Source organism: Triticum aestivum, chromosome 4A (genome assembly GCF_018294505.1).
Source record: "Triticum aestivum cultivar Chinese Spring chromosome 4A, IWGSC CS RefSeq v2.1, whole genome shotgun sequence".
NCBI lineage: Eukaryota > Viridiplantae > Streptophyta > Magnoliopsida > Poales > Poaceae > Triticum > Triticum aestivum.
Genome location: NC_057803.1, coordinates 595,541,505 through 595,555,969, shown reverse-complemented (window position 1 = coordinate 595,555,969; position 14,465 = coordinate 595,541,505). Strand labels below are relative to the sequence as shown.

The 14,465-nt window shown below is 47.3% G+C and overlaps 2 protein-coding genes across 2 annotated transcripts; both read right to left on the bottom strand.

Moving 5' to 3' along the window:
- Window positions 1-7,071: 7,071 nt before the first annotated feature.
- On the bottom strand, window positions 7,072-7,809 carry LOC123082466 (auxin-responsive protein SAUR71). Its single transcript, XM_044504796.1, has one exon. The coding sequence runs from the start codon at window positions 7,633-7,635 to the stop codon at window positions 7,324-7,326; it is 312 nt and encodes a 103-aa protein (XP_044360731.1). The 5' UTR covers window positions 7,636-7,809; the 3' UTR covers window positions 7,072-7,323.
- A 3,967-nt stretch (window positions 7,810-11,776) lies between these two features.
- Window positions 11,777-12,733, bottom strand: LOC123082465 (auxin-responsive protein SAUR71). Its single transcript, XM_044504795.1, has one exon. It carries the CDS (start codon window positions 12,440-12,442, stop codon window positions 12,131-12,133), a length of 312 nt encoding a protein of 103 aa, XP_044360730.1. The 5' UTR covers window positions 12,443-12,733; the 3' UTR covers window positions 11,777-12,130.
- Between the last annotated feature and the right edge of the window lie 1,732 nt (window positions 12,734-14,465).

Below are 14,465 nucleotides of genomic sequence, written 5' to 3'. Positions count from 1 at the left end.
TTCCTGGGAGCTAGAGTCAAACTCCAGACTCAAGATTTGTGACGAGGGACATGAATTTTTTTTTGAAGAATTGTTGCATGGTATAGTACTTGTGCCAATTCCTAAAGCTCGACTGGAAGTTAGCGATAGATCTGTACGACCTGATCGTTGCTCGTTGTGGATCGCACGACCCCAAGTAGCCCGTCCGAATCGCCCACACAACCCACGTATATCCCGACGCTGGCCCGTTCCCTCTTCCTTTTTCCCCGATGCAGGCTCGTTCCCACTACTTTTTTTTCCTCGCATCATCACATCCTATCGGCCCATGTTCCTAAATTAAGAGGACCATTTACCGATCGCATCCTTGCCCACGTTTAAAAAAATTTGATAGCTTTCTGTGCTGGATAAGAATCGAACCCTGTTCCTCAAGTAGTAATTTCTACGACACAAACCACTAGCCCGGCTTCAGACTTGCTGTTTTTGAAACAAGTTTACATGATATTTGTTCTTGGTTAATACGAATTTGAACATTAAAAAATAGTGGTCCGGTCAATGATTTCCCCACTAACGTGATTCTTTTGACCTCATTTTTTTGTTGAAACATCCCGCAATAATGTTGTGTGAATAACGTGGTCACTAACGCACCGCGAACCTGATAACTTACATACAGACACCCCGATAACTCACACATCACAGACCTGATAATTTTATGTACCCTGGTCTTGATAAATTTGTCGGGGGCAGGGGGGAGGGGTGATCAAGTATCCCTCGACAACTTTCGTGTGAATAGCATGGTAACTCACACACTGGAGACCCGATAATTTATGCCCCCGGGTCCTGGTACTTTTCGTGGGGGAGGTGTCGTGGATTTGTCACGACAGATGTTCTTGGTGTCAGGACTTAGTCGCGAGGCCAATGCATCTATGTGGTAGCTTGAGAGGGGTTGAGTGGGACGAGAGACGCAGGGCGGATCAACACGCGAGACAAGGGTTTAGACAACTTCGGGCCCCGGGGAACATCATCCGGTAAAAACCCTACATGCTGTTTGAGGCTAGGTATCATTATCATCACGAGGGAGTCGCGGTAAACCGGCTCTCCTCTTTGTGTCTAGCCCTAAGATTGTTTCTTCTTGCTTGTAGCTTGTCCCTCTTTGGGGAGCCCTGCCCCTCCTTATATATGTTGAAGGGGCGGTTTACATGTGGAGTCCTATTAGGATTAGGACTAGTCTATCTCTAATACAAACCGGATACAAGTGTTAGTCTTACTCCTTGTAAGGCAAATATTCCTTTCCTCATGGACCGGCCCACAATGGTTGAACCGGCCTTCATGAACCGCCAGACAGGCCGCCGGGTCTTGTTGCTCCTCTGGCCTGCCTGTCGGATTACCAATGAACTATAAACCGTCTGGTCTGTGCAGGCCGCCGGTGAATCGCCAAGTCCGGCCGGATTATCCTTCCGGCCGGTTTACACCGCGGGGTATATCCCCGACAGGAGGGGTGATGAAATATGCCCTCGATAACTTTTATGTGAATTGCTCGGTAACTCACACCTCGTAGACCTGGTAACTAATGCACCCCAATCTTTTGGTAAATTTGGTGACTCGGTGGGGGGACGGTCGTTGATGAAATATACATTTTGGTAAATTTTTGTGTGAATAACATGATAATTCACACATTGCAGATCTGAGAACTTATGTGCCCCAGTTCTGATAACTTTGGCGACGATGGTGAGGGGTGGGGAAGGGTTGTTGATGAAATATACCTCCGATAACTTTTTTATCAATATCATGGTAACCTACACATCATAGACCTGATAACTTGTTTTGGGGGGGAGGGGTTGATGAAATATATCCTTGATAAGTTTTCATGTGAATAACATGATAACTCACACATCACAGTCTGATAACTTATGTGCTCCAGTCCTAATAACTTTGGCGACGGTGGTGAGTGGTGGGGGAGGGTTATTGATGAAATACACCTCTAGTAACTTTTTTGTCAATATCATGGTAACTCACACATCATAGACCTGATAACTTTGGTGTGTGTGTGGGGGTGAGGGGTGGTGATCAAGTATCCCCTGGTAACTTTCGTGTGAATAGCATGGTAACTCACACATCAGAGACCCGAAACTTATGCATCCCGGTCCTGGTACTTTTTACGAGGGAGGGGAGATGAAATATATCCCCGATAACTTTTATGTGAATAGCACGGTAACTCACACCTTGTAGACCTGATAATTAATGTACCCCACTCGTTGGTAAATTCGGTGACTGGGTGGGCGAAGGGTGGTTGATGAAATATATGGTAATTTTTGTGTAAATAACATGATAACTCACACATCGCAGATCAGATAATTTATGTGCCCCAGTCCTGGTAAGTTTGGCGACGATGGTGAGGAGTGCTGGAGGGTTGTTGATGAAATATACCTCGTTAACTTTTGTCAATATCATGGTAACTCACACATCATAGACCTAATAACTTAGGTATAAACAACGCGATAACTTTATACCCGAATAAAAATTTATTGAATCATACCCCGGTTCATTATGTGCAAATAGAACGGTAATGTATGCATCCGGGAGCTGATAACTTAGATACAAATACCACAGTAAATTTGACCCAGGGGGAAGAAGTCGTTTAAAACACATCTCCGGTCACTTCTGTATAAATAACATGTTAATATACATATAACATAACTGATAACTTTACAGTAACTTTTGACCAAAAAAGTGATCTAAACATGTCAACACGAGATCTAGTTTTGAAGTTCTCATCGTGGTGGATTTTTTATGTGAAAATGATTTTTCAATCAAAATTGACGGTTTGAGCTATAAAACATTTTTCGAAATAGTGAGGATTTACAATTACATCAAGTTTTCTGTGCTCTACTGTTTTTGCATGAGGAGAGAATGTTGGAGGAGCAATTTTTACGCCCCGGTAATTTCCATGTAAACATGATGGTAACTGACGTACCACACAGGTGATAACTTACTTAGCCTAGGTCTGGTAACTTTTCACCCAAAAAAATCATCAAAACATACCAACATGTGATCTAGTTCTGAAGGTTTCGTCGCGACGAATCTTTTATGTGAAAATGGTTTTTCAATCGGACCAACGGTTTGAGCTACAAAACATTTTGAAGTTTAATTTCTAATGGAATCTTTGCTGACATCATCTTCTTTTCTTATCTACATGCATGCATTGTTAATTGGGTTCAATAGGACGTGCACTCCATGCAAACCAAAATATGTGTATGGGAGATTGCACCGCAACGCTGCATGCGAGATTGCACCTAGATGTGAAGCGTTGTTTCAGCCATCGAAAGTATCATGCGGATCTGATGGTTAGCAACCAGTCGACTGGTGGTTAGTCGCTTCCTTCTGATATATATGAAAAAGTACAATGTATATGAAAAATGTAGTCACCAAACATATATTTTTAGATAATATTCATCATGCATTTGAGATAATATTCATCATGCATTTGAAAAATGTTAAACGTGTGTAGAAAATATTCCTTATTAATACAAAAAATATACAATATGTATGAAAGAATGTAGTCGTCAAACTCGTGTATTTTAGAAAAGAATTAATCATGCTTTTGAAAATGCAAAGCATGTATAAAAAATATGGTTGATGTATACAAAAATGGTTTAGTATGTATGAAACAAAAGTAGTCATCAAAAACATGTATTTGAAAAAAATGTTAATCACATACTTAAAAAACCAAAGAAAACCGAGAAAAACGAATTAAACCAGGAAAAGAAAATGGAAACCGAAGAACACCCATGCAAGGGAATGGAAAAAGTGAATGTTGGGAAGAAAAGAAAGAAAACCGAGAGAAGAAACGGATGAAAAGAAAAAAAAAGCCAAAAAAAAGAAAACCAAAAAACCCGGCGAGACAAGAAAGAAAACACAGAAAAGAGAAAAAAAAAGAGAGAGAACCAATAAAAACCATTAAAGAAATAAAGAAAACTGGTGTAAAAAACAAAGGAAAAAATAAAATCAAATAAAAATAGATGAAGAAACAAAAGGAAATCAAAAGGAAAAATAAAAGACAAAAAGAAAAAGGGACCAAAAACCAGTACGTGGACCGATGAGTGAGCGAGTGAGCTGAGCTACTGGGACAGCTCTATATGCTCGTGCTTTTTTTGGGGGGGGGGGGGGGGGGGGGCGAGAGTTAAACTCGTTATAAGCGAGATATATTTCTCACGCCTTGAAAACACTCTCGTTGGCAGAAAAATGAAAAGCAGGTTAAGCTTCTAGGCTTGGTATCTCCAAACCCATGGTTGGCCTCCATCAGTCTGACTAGGCCTAGTGTGCTTAGGTGCCTATATGTCATGATCTATGGGAACTCCTAAGTGGCGCCTTAAGCGCCACTGCGAGCAACCAGCGCCCACGGGCGCCCCCTTCATGGGCCGGCCCATTAAACCATCGCTCCCTCGCTTTGCTCCCGCTTCGCTTCTTTCGCTCGATAACATTGCTCGCATTTTGGGGTTTTCCCAGCTGTATTGTGCTGTTGGTTCACGAAAAAACCGGCCTCAGGTTTTTGAATTCAGAAAAGTATACAAATTTGTAAAAGTTCACTGATTTTGAAAAACAAACCATCAATTTCCAAAAAAGTTCTTGAATTTGAAAAAAAAAGTTCATCAATCTTGAAAAAAGTTCATTGACTTAAAAAATGTTCACTGGGTCTGAAAAAATTTCATCGAATTTCAAAAAAGTTCATCGAATTAAAAAAAGTCCATAGAAGTTGAAAAAAGTTCATCGAATTTGAAATAAAAGTTCATCACATTTGAAAAAAGTTCATCAAATTTGGGAAAAAGTTGGTCGATTTTGAAAAAGAGTTCATCGAACTTGAAAAACAGTTCATCAAAGTTTTAAGAAGTTCATTGAAGTTGGACAAAAGTTCATAAAATCCAGTCAACTTTTTTCATCGAATTTGAAAAAGGGAAAAAAGAAAAAAAAAGAGGAAGAACATGTACATGATCGCAAAAGGTGAAGTGGCGGGGTGGTTACCGTGTGGTGCATTGAACTGCTGTGGTGTGGTTTCGAATCCGCCTCAGTCCGTTTTTTTTTGCATCAGCTTAGAAAAAAAAAGGAATGTGGGCTGGCCCGTCGGGGGGGGGGGGGGGGGGGGTGCGCTTTGCACCGTTAACCCTATAACGAACCCTATAGGCGCCATTTAGGATTTGCCATGATCTAAGACTAGCCCAGCGATGGTCTAGGGGACCACCAGTAATGGGCTATTGGTGCATGCCTTCACATTTCCCCATAAAAGAAATTGCAAGAGTTGGCAGTCTGGTTGCGAAAATACTCTTCTAGTCTCGAGCTAAAATGAGTTGGGTGAACGGTAAAACTAAAAAAATGTATTGAATGGCAGTTTTGGAGCATCGATTTTGTTTTTTGAGAAACTCTAAAAAATTCAAAATTTTGCAAGCGTTAAAAGGGTTTTTAATTTTTTTACTGTTCACCGGGCTCATATATATGAGCTCGGGCTAAGAAACTCCGTGTCCGGCTATTCTGTGATTTGGTGACACGTAACGGATCCGAAATAGCAGTGGAGTACAGGAGGGGTACGAGTTGAGAAGGAGTGTAGCAGCAGTACTAGACAGATTTGCTGTAGGAGGGAGTGGGAGTATCATGCGCGGACCAGTACTCCGCGTACAGCACGGAGGAAATCAGGAGCGGGACACATGTGATATGAAGTACGCCCAGCACTCAACCCAAGCGTGCACATGCATGCGGCCGCGCATCAACGGAGCAGTACGCGCGACCCACCGCCAGCGGCCCCCGACCAAGCAGCGGGAGAGAGGGAGCGACCACCAGCCGGCCCCGGAGAATCTCGCCGGGATTCGTCCTGTGCGCCGCTGCGACCGCCACGAACGCATCCAGCGCAACAACCGGCCAAAAAACGGCCCGGGACCGGCGGGCGGGCGAGACGGACTACGAGCGGGGTCACGCGGCCCCGTCGCGGCGCCCCGGCGACTCCGGCCAGTGTAGCACGGTCGAATCCAACGAGACGGTAAAAACGGCAACAAACAAGCCAGACAACGAGGTCCAGCGTGCACACTGGCCGAGAACGATCGCTCACGGCCACCTACGTGCCATAGGCCTGGGGAAACCGACGAGGGGAGGCGACGACCGAGCGAGCGAGCAGCATCGCGACGACGCCACCGATTTCACCGTCCCGTCGACGACAGGATCGATGCGATGCCTGTAAACCTGCTGCCACTAGCCACGCACGGACGGACGGACGACGCCGGCCGGGAGGGAGAGAGGAGATAAATATTGCGTTGCGAAACGACAAGCCCTTCCCGATAGACCGCACAAGCAGCGAGCGAGACGGAGCGGGCGGTAATTTCCGAGCAGTCGCTTTCGTCTCCCCTCATTCCGGCGAGAGTGAGGTCGTAAATTCGTAATGGTGATGGTGCATCTCATCCTATGCACGATGGAAAGAAGGGAGCAGATTGGGTGCATGGCAATATCGTACTACTACTTTAAGCTGCACCATTAGGGTTAGCCGGACAAGAGAAAAGGCGGCCCTGATCAAAAACAGTTCGTGGAAAGGGACGACGGATCATCATCAAAAATAAGAAATCTGCCCACCCAAAGTGTGATACTGTATGCTTTGCTCTGCTGCCTCGGACGTCGTGGTTACTTTCCGCGCTCGCTGGCGACGGTCGCAAGCAAAGCGAAGTGACAAGACCCGTCGGTGACCGGAGCCACCGGCCAAGATCATCGGTTGTTGGCTCCTCCCAAAGCCAAAGCTAGGTCCTAGCCTCCCTCGCTGCCTCTCACCGCTCGAGGAGTCGCTTTGATGTGGGGGTGGACCGGGCCAACGACTCCCAAACACCATGCCGCTCACAGCGTCACAGTGACAGTGTTCCCCTAAAAAAAGGGTTTCTGTATCCAAATTTGTCGATATGGTTTCTTATTTTATTTTGATGAGAGACTACGAGTCTACGAGCGTTGTCGAGTCTTGACCGCTGCATGATGGACCCCAAACTGCTCGTAGTTTGAGCAGAAGCCAAGTGCCATTGCAAAAACAGAGCAAGACGGCCATGCATAGACTCACTGCCATTGCTTTGCCAATTGTGCAACGACATATATTTCTTCCAAGCATCACACTCATCATAGACCAGTAGCATTCCAATTCTGTAGAGTACTACAACTACTGGAGTACTGGCAGTACTCTAGTACACTACCCGTCCTTACAGGTGGTACATTACACCGAACGATAATAACGGAAAAAGAAAACAAGGCCAGGCCCAAAGCTAATTAATAATCTTCCAGGCGGCCCGTGCGAGGACTAAATCGGGCCGTGCCTGGGCTGGGTTCGGGTGCCTAGCAGCAGTCGGCGAGCGCGCGGCGGAAGGCGGCGGGGGAGCAGCAGGGGATGCGGAGCGGGCCCTGGTGGTCGTAGCCGTACTCCTGCGCCGCGCGGCCCAGGAGCTCCGCCAGCGCCGGCCGGCCTAGCAGCTCCGCCCGCACCAGGAACCGCTCCGCCTCGCTCCCGTCCCCGACGTGCACCGGCACGTGCCCCTCCGGCACCACCGCCCTCCCGCCCCCGCCCCCGCCCCGCCGCTTCGACGACGGCGACGCGGGCGGCGAGGAGTCGTCGCCCACGCGTGACAGCCGACGGATCAGCTGCCTCATCCCGACCGGGCTAAGCTACGATCCGAGCGCCGGACGGGCGTGGTCTGCTGCCTGCTGCTGCTGCAGCTGCGTGCGCCCGGTGCGCGCGCGAGTGGGGCTGACGGCGGAGTTGAATACACGCACGGACACGGAGACGGAGACGCCGCGGCTGGCTCGCTTATTTATAGCGCCGGGGAGGTGTGAGTCCCCGGTCGCAGTGAGGTTTGTCGGGTCGGGGGTGGGTGGAGGGCGCAAGCTCAGGTGGGACTGCTGCCGTGCCATTTTTCGTTGTTTCTTCTTACGATTAACGTGGGAGAACTGCACGTTGAAATGCTCTGCTTTGTGCTTAGCTCGGGCCTGTATTCATTTCAAATTTTCGACGTGCATTCCGCACGATCACGGACAGGCTCATCATGGCCGGTACGCGAGCACTGTGCGCAGGCACGTGTGGAGAACAGCGGCCACTCCGGCCGGCGGGACCCGTCGTCGCCATTGATTTCCAATCTGGAACAGGCGTTCCCGGCGGACGTGTCGAGCGGCGGGTGCAGGAGCTGACGAGGTGGGCGACGACGTGACCGGCCAGCACAGTACGTCCGTGCCTCCTCGGCCAGTGATTTGTGAGTTCGGTGTCCGCCCGCTGTACCGGCCGTCTGGTCTCAACCCGTGCTTACCGGTTACAGTTACTTTTTTCTATTGCGAGGAACCGGTTACAGTTACTCATTAACCGTGGGAGCTTTTCGTTGGAACTGACATGGACCGTCCACTCTTGTACTACTAGTAAAATTTAAACAAGTCTCTCATGTAAGCATACGCGATACGTCCTAGCCACAGGATACTTCATACTCCCTCCATTCCACAATGTAGTGCTTCCTCTATCCCCGTGCTTCAATTTTGACCGCAAATTTAACTACCAAGACCGAGTGCGGCAGGAGCAAAAATTATATCAGTGAATTCGTATTCAAAAGAAGTTTTCAATTATATATTTTTTTTCTCCCGCCGCAGTTGGTCTCGTTGGTTAAATTTATGGTCAAAGTTGGACCTCGGGAAGCGTGGGCGCACTATATTTTGGAATGGAGGGAGTACTTCATACTTCTCATAGATATATACGCGATACGTCATACCCGAAAATTTTCTCTCGCATCCGTCCATAACAGGAGACCAGTCTGTAGATACGAATGCGGGAGACGGTCATGCAACACTGTCCGCATACATTTCAAACCAGGTTTCGCTTTAGCAGATGAAAGTCATGTAAACCGACTAATATTCACCAAAATTCGAAAAGAAAATAGCATAAATCATCCATGCATGCAAATAAGCCTAGTACAACAATGCCTCAAATTTGATGTCCACCAAGTTTTCCAACCTATCATATCGTCCCACACATACCGCCCATTCAGTTTCATCCAACAATGCATGTACATAAATGTTCATCCTTCTCTCGTGTGGTACGTCACGGCAAGGCATACAGATTATAAAATGTGCACAACAACATTGAGTAAATGAATGATTCAATCAACAAGTTGAGCAAGAAGAAGTAAAACATATGTTCTCCTCTGCCGCGTGCAATGGTCATCTTGCCTCCACTAAGCAACTACGTGACAAAACTTGGTGACGATGGTCTGGATGACGTACCATCGATATGATAACGGACTCATATGGCGATCATGGATAATGTGCATGTCATAGTGCGTAATGTGCTTTCGTGCGTGGAACGATTCGTACACTTGCTGCCAAAAGGTCAACCCTCTGCTCCTGTCAACGAAATCCACAGATACGACCAATCCAGCATCACACAACAACTCATCCTCCACGGTTGAGCAAACCCCCATCCTTCTTACTCTGAAAAAAACGACGTGACGTCCGAAAATAAGCTCAATGGCATTTGACAGAACACCTGCCGGCCGGGCGTAGTGGCCGCCAGGTCGTCGATAGGGTGGCGGGTGTACCTGGGTACAAACGGCTCCAGGGTGGACAGCGCCGTTGTAAAAGGCGAGCAGACGCGTCGGTGCTGGTTGCGAACGTCCGGCAATGCTTGTGTGGGTGCCGGAGAGGTACAGTGGCGGCGGAGGAAAATGAGACGGGGGGGGGGGGATTTAGTGGGCCTGGGTTTTCGTGTCCAACTTGGCTCTTGTCCGGACTCCGACAACCCCCCCCCCCCCCCCCCCCCGCCCCCGCCCCCCCCCCCCCCCCCACACACACATTTTTTGTCTCAACTTTGCGGGAAAGAGTGTGTCCGGACCGCCGAATGGACCGGTACATACCCATGTTGAATGACCTTCATGGGTTCGGACCTCATGGTTTCGATAGTATGCGGGGCGGTCTGAAAGTCGGCGTTGAAGATGCCCTCATGCATGTTAAATATAAACTCTACGACACTCAGGCCAACCAGTAAACAGTAATCCTGAGAATCTAAGACGTGCTTTGTATAGTCGTATTGAGAATGTGACTGCTATATGACTAGATCGTGGACCATCGTGCATACAGGAATTTTTGCTTTTCGATAGTAACCCTATTCTTATGGAATAAAACTCTTTACGCTAATTTTTTTTTGACGAGTTGTTGTTGACGAGAACTGCCCACGCCGAGAAAAGTATGGCTGCAGAAAGGAACATTTTAACGTTTTTTTAATAGATTGAAGTGGTGGTTTGTGTTTGGTCAAATATTTCTGCTTGGTGCGTGGTAGCTTAGCCTTAATTTTTGAACCTTATTGTGTCGTCTTATATGTGGGCATGTCCACTAGTAGTCCATATGCTTTTGCACGGTACAAAAACGGGCTGTCTTCGGCCCGGAAGCTCAAAGTGTTACCCGTCTCGCACCAGTGGCATTTACTTCCTCCGTTCTAAATTACTTGTTACAAGTATAAATATATCTAGATGTACTTTAGTTTTAGATATATTCATTTCTTTGACGAGTAATTTGGAACGGAGGAAATAGTTTCCAACACAAAAAGATATGCAGACTGTCATAGTGTCTTTAGAAGTTCGCTCAAGATATGCAGTATGTAGACTTGATTATCAAGTGCGTTGCTCAAAAGCTGAGTGTCGTCCAGTCAACGTGCAAGAATTTTCCAACTATTGCATTCTTAATAGCAACCGGTGCACGCATGCACTGCATTTTGTTCGTTGCCGATGTACGTGCATGTACCACGGTAGACGTCCTGGAAGCCCGTAACCTTTTTTTTGTTTGCTTTCTGCTGGGTGGGTAGCCCGTCGATCGAGAGCACGGAGCCGCAGCGCACTGTCGCCTACTCTCTTCATTTTATAACGTAGTGCATATAGAATTTTTAAATGTCAAACTTTACAAACATTGAATTTTTTTATTGAAAGGACTATTTATATATACAATATAAAATATGTAAAATATGGAACTACCTCTTCTGATGAATCTAATGATATATATTTGGCATTCAAGATGTAAATATTTTTCCTCTATATTTTTTTTTCAAAATTTATGAGGTTTGAATTTTCAAAAAGTCTATATGCACAATGTTTTGTAACAGAGGGAGTATCATTTAACTGACAAGTTTGTGTGCATCCTAATTATGCAGGGGCCGGGTGATACTCTTAATGCTTTGTATCACTTTGATACTACATTTTGAGATAATAAAAGCGTCCTTTATCGAAGAAAAAACTGACAAGTTTGTGTATTGTGTACCTTTCCTTCCTACTCGACCATTTTTCCGAGAAACTGTGAGCGATGTCTTTAATTATAAGAAAAGAGTGTGTTACAAAAGTAGCCAGGCGCCATTGCAAAAACTATGCATATTTTTTCAAGTAGGGCGTTTTGGTGTTCAGGCTCATCTCCATCTGGTTAGAAACACAATTCGTAAAAAATTCAAAACAAAATCGAAAAATTTCAAATTCTTTTTGTGCGATAGACAATTTGATGCATGAGACCCTCTTCAAATTTCAAGTCATTTGGACAACTGAGCAGCTCTCAGCAAAATAGACAAATCGGGCCAAAACAATATATGAACAGTAAACATTTTTACAGATCCCCTATTTGCCTTTTTTGCTGAGAGCACCTCCGATGTCCAAATGATTTGAAAATTGAAGCGTACCTCACACATCAAATTTTCCATCACATAAATTTTTTTTGGAACTTTTTGAATTTTTCTAGCATTTGTTTTGATCAGCGCGGATGCAGATGAGCTCGGGTGCAGAGATTGATTTTCGTATTTTTTTTCTCTCTATAGACTGTCATTGCTTTGCCACTTTCTCCGACGCCATATTTTTCCAGGCAACACACGAAGCATTTACACTCTACGGAAGGGAGACAAGCAGCACCGAATTTGAAGGGAAACTACAGAGCGCTCCATAAGCCAGTAGCCTTCCAGTTCTGTAGAGTTACAACTACTGGTACTCTACGTAGTACACTACGCGTCGTTTCAGGTGGTACATTACACCGAACGGTAATAATAACAACGTAAAAGAAAACAGGGCCAAATCCAAAGCCGGCCGGCCCGTGCGCCTGGGGTTGGTTCGGACCGAGCTCCCCTCCGTTGGCTGCTGGATGGCTAGCAGCAGTCGGCGAGCGCGCGGCGGAAGGCGGCGGGGGAGCAGCAGGGGATGCGGAGCGGGCCCTGGTGGTCGTAGCCGTACTCCTGCGCGGCGCGGCCGAGGAGCTCCGCCAGCGCCGGCCGGCCCAGCAGCTCCGCCCGCACCAGGAACCGCTCCGTCTCGCTCCCGTCCCCGACGTGCACCGGCACGTGGCCCTCCGGCACCGGCATCCCGCTCCCGCTCCCGCTCCCTCCCCGCCGCTTCGACGACGACGCGGGAGGGGAGGAGTCGTCGCCCACGCGTGACAGCCGCCTGATCAGCTGCCTCATCCCGATGATCGGAGCGTCGTTCCCCGCTGCGTCTCCACTTGGCTCTGCTGCTTCAGTGCCCTGCGCGCGCGCGAGAGTGAGCGGAGGTGACCAGCGGAGTGGAACACACGCACGGAGACGGAGACGCCGCGGCTGGCTAGCTTATTTATGGCGGCGGGGAAGGGGAGGTTGGGTTTGGGCGGGTCGGCTGATGCGCGCAGCTGGGTTTGTCTGCTCGGGTCGGGGGCGGGTGGAGGGCACAAGCTCAAGTGGGACTGCTGCCATGCCATGGCCATGCCCGGACGTGCTCCGGTACGATCTCCTCTTTTCGTTGATCGTCGGGGATTATTACTTTTTGCGTCTCTCGACAGGTGCTCAGGCGTGCGGAATTCACGGTGTCTCCCATTGTCTTTGCGGCTTCTTTTCATTGTAAACGTGGGAGACTGCACGTCCAGATGCTTTGCTTTGTCCAGCAGCGTCGGCGTGCCCGAGTGCTTGGGAGACATGGCCGGCCGGCCATCTACCTCTACGGGTACGCGAGCACTGTGCGCACATGTGGAGTGCCACTGTCACCCCAGGTACAACAACGGCCACTCCCGCAGGAGAGGAGAGGGCCCATGATTGAGAGACGTGCGTGTCGAGCGCCGGGAGCGCGACGCCGCACCAGCATGGCATGGCCCCGATCGACGGAGATGTTGGCCTCTCTTTTCAATCTTGACGCGCGGAGGAACATGGGCATGCAGGAGCTGAGCTGACCATCGAGGTGAGCGACGACGTGACCGGCCGAACAACTACTCCTGCTACTACCACTGTTGCCGGGGTACGTCCGTGGCTCCTCGGCCAGTGGTCATGGGCTCGGTCGGTGTCCACCCGCTGTACCTCCGCTGTTTTCCGCCGTCCGGTGAAAATGTATAATCAGCTGACCCATACGCCCTAGCCACATGATCTTTGATACTGTTCATCAAGATATGCACCATGACATGTTGTCAAGCAAACTCTACGGCAATTAGGCCAACAACTGAACAGTAATCCTGAGAGGACCATTCGCACCCTAGCTCGAACCAGGTCTCCAAAGTCACAACTAAACTATTGCTCCACCTTTTTACATCTGTACTTGATAGTTTCATGGCAATAATTATTCGAGAAAGCTAAAATCCTGCCGACTGGCAGTTCGCGTCAGATCCACACGACGCCAGAGTCATCGGATTTCGATCGCACGGCCCCGATTTCATCATCGTCAGGTGACAGCTTCTCGCCCGCAAAAATATATGCCTCTTGTAGGATTCGAACCATGACCGCTTCGAAAGACTACATGGTGAACAACCAGCCCGCTAATGCGTCGTCGATGCAAGTTTTGAACCAAGTGTACTATTTGACCAGCTATACTAAATGCGAGAGAAAAAGTGGATGCTAGTTGGATTTAAGCCTGTGAGTTACTACTAGATGACTTGCTAGGATCTCAACCAGGCCGACTAAATTCCTTTGATGACTAGGTGTAGGTAACTTACTTCTTGTATATCATTTCTAATACGAATTTGAGGAAAACATCAGACTAGTTGTTTTATTGACCTGTCTGGCTTTAAAATAGCTATACACCATCAGACTAGTTGTTTTATTGAGGAAAATAGCTTTTCCGTTTTCCTTTCTTTTGTTGAGCTTTTTTAGTCTATCATTACGTACATATTACTTGCGGAATTAGGCATACATACAAACAATTTTATTGGTAATTTGACCCAAGAAAAATCAAGTTGTTGAAAATATACCCGGGTAACTTCTATGTAAATATCACGGTATTTTTACGCACCGCGATCCCGTTAATTTACGTGGAAATACTACGGTAACTTTGACCCGGAAAGTAAAGTTGTTTTGCAACATACACTATTAACTTCTATGGAAGTAATACGATAATTTAGTTTACGTACAAACATAATGCTAGCTTCGATCCTCGAAAAATGTTAGAAACATATATTCGGCAACTTTTGTGTAAACAACATAGAATGTCATGCAGTCCCATGAGTCTCACCTCAACGAACGAAAAGCCGGC

Coding starts and splice junctions, on each gene's coding strand:
- LOC123082466 (XM_044504796.1), bottom strand. CDS start 7,635: ATGAGGCAGCTGATCCGTCGGCTGTCACGCGTGGGCGACGACTCCTCG.
- LOC123082465 (XM_044504795.1), bottom strand. CDS start 12,442: ATGAGGCAGCTGATCAGGCGGCTGTCACGCGTGGGCGACGACTCCTCC.